The 12659-nt window shown below is 46.0% G+C and overlaps 1 protein-coding gene across 1 annotated transcript in view; it reads left to right on the top strand.

The window, feature by feature from the left end:
* The window catches only part of DNAAF10 (dynein axonemal assembly factor 10), a 66443-nt gene that overhangs the window by 46983 nt on the left and 6801 nt on the right, over positions 1-12659 (top strand). The window contains exons 4-6 of the mRNA XM_088477257.1: positions 75-176; positions 8044-8159; positions 8295-8429. Coding sequence (XP_088333383.1) covers positions 75-176; positions 8044-8159; positions 8295-8429 — 353 coding nt within the window. The remainder of the gene's footprint in view (positions 1-74; positions 177-8043; positions 8160-8294; positions 8430-12659) is intronic.

The raw sequence follows: 12659 nt of genomic DNA, 5'->3' as shown, positions 1-12659 counted from the left end.
ATTCGTATGATACAGAAGAACCTGATGATTTTATTCAGCATTAAGATTGTATACTCATAACTGGTTTCTTCCAGGCACCGTAAAAGTATGGGACACAAGGCAAAAAGACACTCCAGTAGCTAATATGGAACCAGTAGAAGGAGAAAACAAGAGAGATTGCTGGACAGTGGCATTTGGTAAGTGTTGGCTCTACAGACAGTATAGGAAAGACCCAATCAGATGACATTATGGCACATTATGTGGAGACATCCCTTGTCTAACAAGGTGCTGGTTGGATGGACAAGCAGGTGGTCTTTTGCCAGTGGTTTTATGTACACTGCGGACATCACCATTAGTGAGACTGTGTAATCTATAGAATATTGTCAGGTGGAGAAAAAGTTGAAGAGTACCAGGTTTGGCAAGTCACTAGGGCAGATGTTCCCAAACTCCACCATTACAGTCCAGGTTTTAAGGATAGCTATGTTTGAATGCTTGAGTCCAGATAGGTAACTCAGATTGACTGAGGTTACTAATTAAGTCACCTGTGCTCAAGCCGCTGCCTGGATATCCTTAAAACTTGGACTGTAATGGCAGAGTTTGGGACCATCTGCACTAGAACAAGGAGTGACATTTCAGGACAGGCAAGTGCTGCTGCTTCGCCACCTAAAGTAATCATTGGTGGCAGTTATATGCCAGGTAAGACCAACCTGGCTGCTATGGCAGGTGGGTGCCAACTCACTGGGCACTTTCCTATTCCTTGGTTGTCGTTGGCTGTAGCACAGAATGGCAGTGCTCGGGCTGTTATTGCCAGCTGGTGCTATGCTGCCAGGTACATTATAACTGACGGGTGTTGCTTTAGTCTGACACTCCGATATCAGAGCGACAGAAAAGTGTCATCAGCTTCTATTCCTTGCTGCATGATCTCTCTTCTAGCTACAGTCACATGCATACGGTATGTCTCTTTATGTGTATTAGTGTGTCTGACTGTCACTGCACATGAGGGAAGGTATACTGCAGAGAATGACGGGGCGTGCTGTCACTGCTTCTCATTACCACAGGCTCTGCATGCGGTCAGTCTGCATTTCTTATGCAACTACACAGGGAAATATTTCCTCCCATGAAGTGGGGAAATGAATAGGCCTCTTGGAAGGTTACATAGCATATGCTAAATAGAATATCATGAACCTGTGATGTATTACTTACATTACATGGAAATCAAATCATATATATAATGCTATTTTTTTCATTAAGTTTTCCATGGATATAGTAATGTGCTTGATTCTTGGTCAGTGCAGGGTTTATTCTTGTGGTGTTTTTTTTTTTGGGGGGGGGGGGGGGGCGAGAGAGTTTTTAGAATACCGTAATACTGCGCTCCAAGTTGCCACATTATAATAGACACGATAGAACAGAGGCTCAGTAACACCAAGGGATACACCGAATAACAACATATCAGACACTGAGGTACATTTTGTATGTAGTAATGAGTGGTGTACAAGACGTGTCTTGAGAGATATAATGTGTGCTGCTAACTGACATTGATCATTTACTGACTGGCGGAATAGGTCACAGAGAGTCTGAGGTGACGCTCACAAGCAGCCAATGTTTCCAGTCGGTGCGTGTGTCCGAGTCGCACTGCGTATGCGTAGCGTTCCCGCTAGGCTGTTTTAGCGGGGCGCGGTGCCCTGCCCTCCTTCTGGAGGGCAAAAAGCACCCTGACCTCCAGTAGGAGGGCAAATAGCGCCCTGCCCTCACAGCCTGCGGGAGCCGTTCTCACCCGCGGGACGCAGTGTCCCGCGGGTGGAGAAACATGCGGTGACCCGGTCACCGCCGGAGAATAGACGCCGGGCGCATGCGCCCGGCATCTATTCTCCCTGTCTGCAGGGCTTGGGGGCTGCCAGGCGTGTCCGTAAGTGCCGGGCACGCCCCCAAGAGTGACGAAAAGGGGACGGGTCTTATAGACACGGCCCCTTTTCAGATGACCACGCCCCCTTCTCGGTCGCGCGCATGCCCTCTCTAGCTCCGGCGCCCTGCCTCCCGCCGGAGCTAGAGAGGGCATGCGCGCGACACTATATGCGTCCTGATTTTGAAGCAAAGAGAGGCAATTTCAGTGGGCGTTTCTGGGCGTCAACTTGTCCTCTGAGGAAACGGCCAGGATACTGACGGCCAAGAAACGCGTTGGGTACTGAATTGCCTCACAAGTGGGTCTTATTGCTTCAATCCCAACTGCTGTGATCTGGTCCAGACCCCCGTCAATACCCGATCTGTCCATCCATTGTACATCGCGGCTCACGCAGAATTGCGCAGCCGCAGAGAGAATCTGAAGCAGGCACCCGTCTTCCAGCACCGCTTGTTAAAGCCCGGCCGGGAGCTAATTACTTACAGAGCAGACCACGGGGCTTACCCTTCAGCGTACACACTAGGATTCTAACCGCTGTTTTCTAAGTGGATCGGGTAAGATCCTACATCAATACAAACGTGAACATGCAATCCTGCATGGCTGCCATAGAACTTGTTTCACAAGGACCCATGGATTATGTTGGTTAATTATCTACACCAGTGGTCGACAACCTTAATTGAGATGTGAGCTACTCGAGAAAAATGAAACCTCCTGAAGAGCTACTGACATTTAAAAAGAGAAAAAAATTCTGACTAATAACCGAAAAATTAAAGATCATTTCATGAAAATGAAAAAAATGTTTCATAGAAAACAACAATGCTTTTAATTAATACAGTGATATTGTTGCACATTTCACTTTTAATTACTGGCTCCAAGGAGGCAAGTACAGTAGAGGTGCAAAATATATAGGCAGGGCTGCTGTTTGATTTTTCGGCAGGACTGGGCGGGAGTCACTTGCCCCAAATGCAGTCGACTCCTGTGATGTCCAGATGGTGTCCGTCATGTATTGTGCCGCCCTATGGCAATCACCTGATGTGCTTCCCCGTCGCTCCACCCACGGCTTTGTCAGAGGCCACTTCCTCCTAGTTGACTCAGCAGTACTGCAGCTAGGAGAGCTACCCAAATTACGGCCACGAGCTACCGGCAGCTCGCGAGCTACCGGCAGCTCGCGAGCTACGGTTTGGAGACCACTGATCTACACCAAGTACTAAATGGGTCGGATTTTTGGATGACTGAATATTCATTTTATGCCTTTATCCTTTTCATATAGGACTGTGTTACCGGAGACTATTATATTTTTAGTTTTATATTGCTCTTCGGTTCTTATACAACCTGGACTGCCTACAATAATCTAAGAGGATCGAATACCGATTGTTACAAATTGTAACTGATTGTTATAAATTGACTATTCTGATATACAGTAAATATGTGGTTTTCCAAGATATAGTAATATCTGTCTTGGCATAATTTGTGTCTCTTAGTGGATACATGTACTATTTAGTTAACATTGAAATTTCACAGTGAATGTTCACCCATTACCATTTCCCTTAATTGAATTGGATTTTATGGAGGTGAATAGATACTTGATTTCATGATATTATTGTTATCAATAAATACATCTGTTTAAGCGCCCCCAGTTCCGTTTCTTTTATGTTTTGAGTTCTCCCAGGGGTTAGTCTCCCTTATTTGGTGAGACGCTATACAGATTGATTGATAATCAGACTACACTGGAGCATCGGATAGTTACATATATTTAGACCTCTTCCTGCTTTTTAGGAAGTCACTGACTGGCGGAATAGGTCACAGAGGGTCTGATTCAGAGGTGACACTAAGTCGTAAGTCGATGCCGCTCACAAACAGCCAATGTTTTCAGTCTAGGCATGGCAGAGTCGCACCGCGCATGCGTCCCGATGGTTAACGGCAAAATCACACAACTAATATGTAAGCAAAGAGAAGCAATTTCAGTGGGCGTTCCTGGGTGGTAACAGGTGGGGTATCTGATCAACTTGTTGACATTCGGAATGTCGACAATTAGAATATCAACTTGGTCATTAGGTCGACAATCAATATGTAGACATGCATTTAGATCAACATGGTTTAAATCAGTGGCGTAACAACAGTCCACGCAGACCCTGCGGTGGCTTGAGGACGATTAAGGGTGGGAGGCGCAGGGCCCGTTGCTACACCAGTGCATTTTACATTGTACATGGCACAGTGACAGGCCGATTCATATGTCAGCCAGTGCACTCCGGGGATTTGCGTTCGCCTGTGGAACACAACCGAAAGCTGTCCTAAGCAGTGTCCCCCTCCCTCAGCCTCCACTGCCTGCCTACCCACCTATGTAATGGGTCACACTGTACTCTGGAGCTGCTCCCTGGAGGTCTGCTGAACCACGCAAGGAGCAAAGGGGGAGGAGACTCAGGAGAGGGGTAGGAGCTGGCATGCTGCGGTGTGGATGGGAGGAGCAGGAAACGCCAGGTGCTGCTTTCTGGTCACACTGTCTGTTCTGTGTGAGGCTGTTGCAGTCAGCGCTGTTCATGGATGGAGAGATAGCGGCTCATGGAATGGATTGTAGGAGCAGCAGTGACCCCCATAGATTCTCCTTCAGCATACTGTGACCTTCCCAGCGAGTTGGTGGGAAGCAGAGAACGCCAATGCTGTTCTCTGCTTCCCACCAACACTCCCATCCTGCCCCCTGTCTACTCCCATCCTGCCCTCCACTGCTACTCTTATTCTGTCCCCAGGCTCCCACTGCTAGTCCCATCCTTCCCCCTGCCTTCCACTGCTACTCCCATCCTGCCCTCCACTGCTACTCTTATTCTGTCCCCAGCCTCCCACTGCTACTCCTATTCTGTCCCCAGCCTCCCACTGCTACTCCCATCCTGCCCCCTGCCTCCCACTGCTACTCCCATCCTGCCCCCTGCCTTCCACTGCTACTCCCATCCTGCCCCCTGCCTCCCACTGCTACTCCCATCCTGCCCCCTGCCTTCCACTGCTACTCCCATCCTGCCCCCTGCCTTTCACTGCTAGTCCCATCCTGCCCCCTGCATTCCACTGATACTCATATTCTGTCCCCAGCCTTCCACTGATACTCATATTCTGTCCCCAGCCTCCCACTGCTAGTCCCATCCTGCCCCCTGCCTTTCACTGCTAGTCCCATCCTGCCCCCTGCCTTTCACTGCTAGTCCCATCCTGCCCCCTGCCTTCCACTGATACTCATATTCTGTCCCCAGCCTCCCACTGCTACTCCCATCCTGCCCCCTGCCTTCCACTGCTACTCCCATCCTGCCCCCTGCCTTCCACTGCTACTCCCATCCTGCCCCCTGCCTTCCACTGCTACTCCCATCCTGCCCCCTGGCTTCCTCTGATTCTCCTATTATGTCCCCTGCCTCCCACTGCTACTCCCATCCTGCCTCCCACTGCTACTCCCATCCTGCCTCCCACTGCTACTCCCATCCTGCCTCCCACTGCTACTCCCATCCTGCCTCCCACTGCTACTCCCATCCTGCCTCCCACTGCTACTCCCATCCGCCCCCTGCCTCCCACTTCTACTCCCATCCTGCCCCCTGCCTTCCAATGCTACTCCCATCCTGCCCCCTGGCTTCCTCTGATACTCCTATTATGTCCCCTGCCTCCCACTGCTACTCCCATCCGCCCCCTGCCTCCCACTGCTACTCCCATCCGCCCCCTGCCTCCCACTGCTACTCCCATCCTGCCCCCTGCCTTCCACTTCTACTCCCATCCTGCCCCCTGGCTTCCTCTGATACTCCTATTATGTCCCCTGCCTCCCACTGCTACTCTCATCCTGCCCCCTGCCTCCCACTGCTACTCCCATCCTGCCTCCCACTGCTACTCCCATCCGCCCCCTGCCTCCCACTTCTACTCCCATCCTGCCCCCTGCCTTCCAATGCTACTCCCATCCAGCCTCCCACTGCTACTGCCATCCTGCCTCCCACTCCTACTCCCATCCGCCCCCTGCCTCCCACTTCTACTCCCATCCTGCCCCCTGCCTTCCAATGCTACTCCCATCCGCCCCCTGCCTTCCAATGCTACTCCCATCCTGCCCCCTTCTCTGCACTACTACTAGTCTCATCCTCACCATTTTAGAGTTGACATGTTAAATTTTGATCTTTGGAATGTGTCTACCTAAATACATGTCTACATATTGATTGACGACCTAATGACTAGGTCGACCCTTCTATAGTGAATTTGATGAGCTGAGACAATTGGCGCTCACAGGCACAGTGTTATGTCCTGTTACTTTGGGCAACCCCGGTGACCAGATCAAATCTCCAGGAGCCAGTTGTAATGGTTTCCATCGGGTTTACTGCTGTGGAGTCTGAGTACATTAGGATCCACAGGCGGGTGTAATATACAGATAATTCTGTGTATAACACATTGATTGCCTGTCAGTGCACGTCACTACACACCCATGGAATGTCATCACTTGTGCATTATAAACCATTAGACCAGGTATTACAACATTTTGCATACACATAACCAGACACCACAACCAGGAGGAGCAGTGTGATAATGCACTGCAGACCTAAGGGCAATTATAAGTGACACAATTAAAGGCACATACTGTTGGTGATACAAACCTTTAATATATGCCTCGTTTGTTGAATGTCTGATAAAACATTTTCCAATTAAATGTCTGAAGTTTGTTTGCTTCTTATTCTATGACTAAAGCTACCCGTCTCATTAGCCAGTTAGTGTTTTCTGATTCCAGATTCCGTCATTCATCTGTCCCTTTCCTCTCATTAGTGAGTAGCCTGTCCCTAATTCCAGTGGTGATATGCCAATGAGACGGAATGGATTCAGCAAGCATTTCATTGGCCGCTGACTCTGCCCTGGACAGGACCAGTTCAGACTAGTTTATTAAACCGTTGGTTCCTTTTAAAATAATACACATGCATACCTTGAGAAAGTCACATGCTGTGATGAAACGCATCAGGACTCCCACCCCTCTCCTTTTTTCCACTTGACCATAACTGGAGCTTTGACATCGACTGAATGTGATTTCCGGCATCTATCTGAGATTCCCCTGGAACGCTTGGGGTATACAGGATGGTTTGACGGGCTGTATCACACAGGACTGCCAGGGGATGCTCGGGCTTCTGTTGTCCATATATAGCACACAATATATTTTCTGTATGTAAGCGGAGTACCTACATGGACACTGTTTGACCGCATGTTGTGCATAAACTGTGACACGGAAATTAGTGTTTTTGATACTCAAACAGCAACTGGTATTATCCTGCAGTGGACAATAGCCGTATTAAGACCCAGCACCGGATCATTTCAGTGCACTGTGGAACATTTGGTCAGTGGAACTAAACAGAAGGTTATCATTTATTATAGGTTATTTACCTATTTTAGGTTATTGATTTTGGGCCAATATATTGTTTTTGTTATATGTATTATTTATTTCTTCTATCATATTACATTGGATTGTCCTTTGAATATTGAGATGAACTATTGTGAATAAATTGTATTTATGCATGTATATTAAATTATTTTAAAAGGGAACCAACAGTTTCTAGCAATTTATCAGCGTAGTTTATCATTTTGTTTCTTTGTATCCCTTGGTTATAGACACACAGTGGTCTATTATAAACTGCGACTCACTTATATTGCTTAGGGGAGTATCCAATTAGCAGCACTAAAGTAGCGCTGCTAATTGATCGCGGCGGGGCTATCAAATTAGCCCCGAAGTGCCACCCAACGCCGGCATTTATCGTGGATATTTTTTGGGACCTGATGTGTCCTGAAAAATAATCCATAATAAGTGCCGTTTTTTCACCACCCTAAATGGCGAAAACACATAGGTCCGCAAACTTATCGCGGGTCCTATGTGTTTTCGGGAGAACGATCTTATTATTTCGACTGAAATAATAGAATAGGGTGAAATAAAACATTGGTGAAAAACGGGGATAATCTGCGAAAAATCCCCATTTTTTGCTGATCACCGCTATCCATTAGCACCCGAATAATGGGGCTACTTGGATACCCCCTTAGTGTGTTATTATTTATTATTTAGCAGCACCAGGTATTATAGTATTTTTTTGTAGTTTATTAAACCTACTAGGAATTCAGTGGATAATAATTATACAGTATGCCAATAGTCATTTTCAATTCTACATCTGTAATGTGTTTTATTCAAGGTCATGCCTACAATCAACAGGAGCGTGTGGTATGCGCCGGGTATGATAACGGAGACATTAAGCTGTTTGACCTACGCAACATGTCTCTAAAATGGGAGACCAATATTAAAAACGGGGTATGGTGATTGTTCATTTCTTACTTTGTAATGTATGAAGCATAGTATCAGATAGATTAGCTACTTGTGGCTGAATTGTCATAGTCTTATCTGATTGGCTGTATGTTTAATTTTGCACAATGATTTTCTTTTCAGGTCTGCAGTTTGGAGTTTGATAGAAAGGATATCATTATGAATAAGTTAGTGGCCACCTCCTTGGAAGGAAAATTTAATGTTTATGACATGAGGACCCAACATCCTACCAAAGGTTTTGCATCCGTGACTGAAAAGGTAATACACCTCCTTCCATTCCATGCACCACTATCCCCAGCCTGTGTCCTAAGCCCTCGCTGTGAAGTCCTATAAGTGCAGGAATAGAGGGTTTCTTTACAGGTTTTTTTATTGCACAGCTAAACAAGGAACTGTTTAAACTTAATAGGATTCCAAATGATAATTCCCTGTTATCTAAAGGTATCCATCAGAAACACTGTATATATTGTCATAATTTCAATTCACATATTGCAGGCTGTTAGTGCTGTATCCTGATTAGTGTAAATAACAAACCAGGAGGATCCGACAGATTTCATTTAACTACATTGCTTTCTATTGTACGCTGCAATTACAGTGGTGCCTATTAAACTACTAGTACTCTACAATGTTTCCATAAAATATATAAATAGATCAAGTTCCACTACAGTATAAAATCCAAAGGTTTTATTTATTCTATTAAGACAAATTTGTTTGTCCTCACCGCCCCAAATACAAATGCCTTTACTTAGTGTTCAGATTACAGCTACCAATGTGTTTTGGTAATGCTGGGTACACACTTAGCAACCCGCCAATGCGATGCCCAATGGTGCCAATGAATTATATTGGGTGGCCAGTCCACACTGCACGAGCCGGTGAACGACCGCCTGATATATATCGATCACCGGCTCCACTGACCCTGCCAGCGTCGGCAGCTGGGCTGCTCCGACGGGCGTGTATGCAGGCCTATGGAACGACTCCGATGCACGACCCACAGGAGCGCGCATAGTGGGTACACACTAGAGTATGTGCCCGATCCGCGTCTAGTGTCTACCCAGCTTAACTGCCTACATCTGGTTGCTATGGGAACCTTTCCTCCTGCATATTGCTCTCATCTTGCATAATCCACCCGACTTTACAGAGTCAAAGTTCTTAGTACCGAAGATTAAAATCTGTAATGACAAATGAAAGGCTCTGAGGGGTACAGATAGTAAATTTAATATTTATCTTACATCTTCTTACCGGACACTATTATAGAGGGTGCTATCCAGGATTTGGCAACCTGCTACAACTAATGTAGCTCCTCCCCTATATAACCCTTCCTTGCAATAGCGGCTTAGTTCTTTTCTAACAAAACACTTAATTTTAGTCCTATCCTAACATTGAAGGTAGGACCATAGTAACTGCCTCCTATATTTTGCATATGGTCTCTAATAGGGCCCATACACCTACACGATCAGCTTCCAATCCGTTTTACATCCGAGTACCCTGCAGTTCCGTCAGCAAGTTTTTTTTTTTTCTTTGCACAGGATCAGTCGTATGATCGATCCTGTGCCTCACGCGCTCATTAGGGAATAGGGACAAACAGTCATTGAAATGACTATTGCCACACGTTGGATCCCATGAAAAATAAAAAATGCCTCGTTCTGAACATGATACGATGGAACATGTGCTGCACCTATGATCATAAGATACGATTGAAGGACCCACGGGAGCGCTCATCGGATGAAAAATGCACGATTTCAACAAGGCTGAACGTACGTCGAGTCGAAAATCGTGTGATCGTCTAGAAATCGCGTAGGTGTATGGGGCCTTCAGCCTAATAATCTGCCCTGCTACCTTATTTGCCACCTTTTGGGGGTTATGAGTAATTTTCTCACTCTTTCATGCACTTCACATAGGTCGCCTACTGCAGAGTTAATGTACGCCATAAGCGCGGTGCCTGTGACTTGCCATATTAATTGTGTGAGAATCGGGAATGCGCTTCATGAAAGCATCCTACAGAGTGCGCATCAATGAAACCCACAATTGCGCAGTACGGAAATCGCGGCCAATTGAATGTGTCTCTTTATGGGGTGTATTCAATTGGTTGCGTGATTTTTGTGGTAAAAATTACTGCGGCTATCAATACCATTTTTTTAATTACCGTGCATATGCAGGCTTCTGATACCCGTGATATACAATTTAAAAATCTTAGCCACAGTAATTTTTACAGCAAAAACCTATGGGTAATTTAAAAAAATAGCAGAAAATCCTGTACCCCCCCCCCTCCCAAAAAAAATATTGGATAACAGTAATTGTTTATTACTGTCCCAAAGAAATATCTTTTGATATTTAAAAATGCAGCAAATTGCAGATAATTTTAAGTAAAAGAATTATAAAAATCATACGAGTGAATAAAAATAAAAATGCAAAAAAAAAGTAGAAAATGATTTTGTGGTTAATTTTAGGCCAATAAAAAAAAAAAATATAGAAAAACAATTATTTTTCATTTAAATAATAATAATAAAAAATAAATTTTGGGTGCATAAACTAATGAAAGTTTATTTTGGGGTAATTTTAGGCCATTTTTTTGCACACTAATAATGACGTGTAATAATTGGACTAGCTGGGTGTCCAAAGAGTTCACAAAAAAGTCGCTAAATTGTAACTCAAAACAGAGATTTTCCTTGACTTTGCACCTGCTGGTGGGGGGCTGGGCGAAAAAGGCAGTGGTAATTCCTATAGAAATTGCTGCGGCTTGAATCTCCTTCTGGCAATTGTATAAGAACTAGGGGTGTGCACCGGCCACTTTTCGTGTTTTGTGTTTTGGTTTTGGATCTGGATCTTTCTTCGTGTTTTGGATCTGGATTGGTTTTGCCAAAACCACCCTTCCGTGTTTTGGGTTCTGGGTTTTGTGTTTTGGATCTGTATTTTTTTGAAAAAAAGCATAAAAACAGCTAAAATCACAGAATTTGTAGGTTTTTCTGCTCCTATGCTATTATTAACCTCAATAACCTTAATTTCCACTCATTTCCAGTCTATTCTGAACACCTCACACCTCACAATAGTGTTTTTATGTCCAAAAGGTTGCACCGAGGTAGCTGGATGACTATGCTAAGCGACACGAGTGGGCGGCACAAACACGTGACCCATCTAGGAGTGACACTGCAGTGGCAGGCAGGATGGCAGTTAGAAAAACTAGGCCCCAAACTGTACATAATGCAAAGAAAAAAAGAGGTGCAAGATGGAATTGTCCTTGGGCCCTCCCACCCACCCTTATGTTGTATAAACAGGACATGCACACTTTAACAAATCAATCATTTCAGCGCCAGGGTCTGCCACACAACTGTGGCTGAAATGATTGGTTCGTTTGGGCCCCCACAAAACAAGCTGGCAATTAATGTGTCCCTGCACAAACTGGCTCTACGGAGGCAAGATGTCATCCTCATCCTCCTCATCCACCGATTCCTCACCCTCTTCAGTGTGTACATCCTCATCCTCACAAAGTATTAACTCGTCCCCACTTGAATCCACCACCACAGGTCCCTCTGTACCTTCTGGAGGCTGGTCTCCCTGGAAGAGCTGATAATTCATTTTGATGAACATCATCTTCTCCACATTCTGTGGAAGCAACCTCCTACGCCTTTCGCTGACAAGGTTCCCGGCTGCACTAAACACTCTTTCGGAGTACACACTGGAGGGGGGGCAACTCAGGTAAAATAGAGCCAGTTTGTACAGGGGCCTCCAAATTGCCTCTTTTTCCTGCCAGTACAGGTATGGACTGTCTGACATGCCTACTTGGATGCTGTCACCGATGTAATCCTCCACCATTCTGTCAATGGTGACAGTATCATATGCAGTGACAGTAGACATGTCAGAAATTGTTGCCAGGTCCTTCAGTCCGGACCAGATGTCCAAACTTGGTCCTGCCTGCCCTGCATCACCGCCAGCGGGTTGCTTAGGATACCTAAGTTTTTTCCTGGCAGCCCCAGTTGCGGGAGAAAATGAAGAAGGAGCCGTTGACGTGTCACGTTCCGCTTCAGCTGACAGTGTGTTCACCAGCAGGTCTTTGCACCTCTGCAGGCTTGTGTCGGCCGGAAAGAGAGACACCACATAGGCTTTAAACCTAGGATCGAGCACGGTGGCCAAAATGTAGTGGTCTGATTTCAACAGATTGACCACCCTGGAATCCTGGCAAAGCGAATGAAGGGCTTCATCCACAAGTCCCACATGCCGAGCGGAATCGCTCCGTCTTAGCTCCTCCTTCACTTTCTCCAGCTGCTTCTGCAAAAGCCTGATGAGGGGAATGACCTGACTCAAGCTGGCAGTGTCTGAACTGACTTCACGTGTGGCAAGTTCGAAGGGCTGAAGAACCTTGCACAACACGGAAATCATTCTCCACTGCGCTTGAGTCAGGTGCATACCCCCTCCTTTGCCTATGTCATAGGTGGATGTATAGGCTTGTATGGCCTTTTGCTGCTCCTCCATCCTCTGAAGCATATAGAGGGTTGA

Source organism: Taudactylus pleione, unplaced genomic scaffold, assembly GCF_031769625.1.
Source record: "Taudactylus pleione unplaced genomic scaffold, aTauple2 ptg000201l, whole genome shotgun sequence".
Lineage (NCBI taxonomy): Eukaryota > Metazoa > Chordata > Amphibia > Anura > Myobatrachidae > Taudactylus > Taudactylus pleione.
This window is presented reverse-complemented; position numbering and strand designations above follow the sequence as displayed.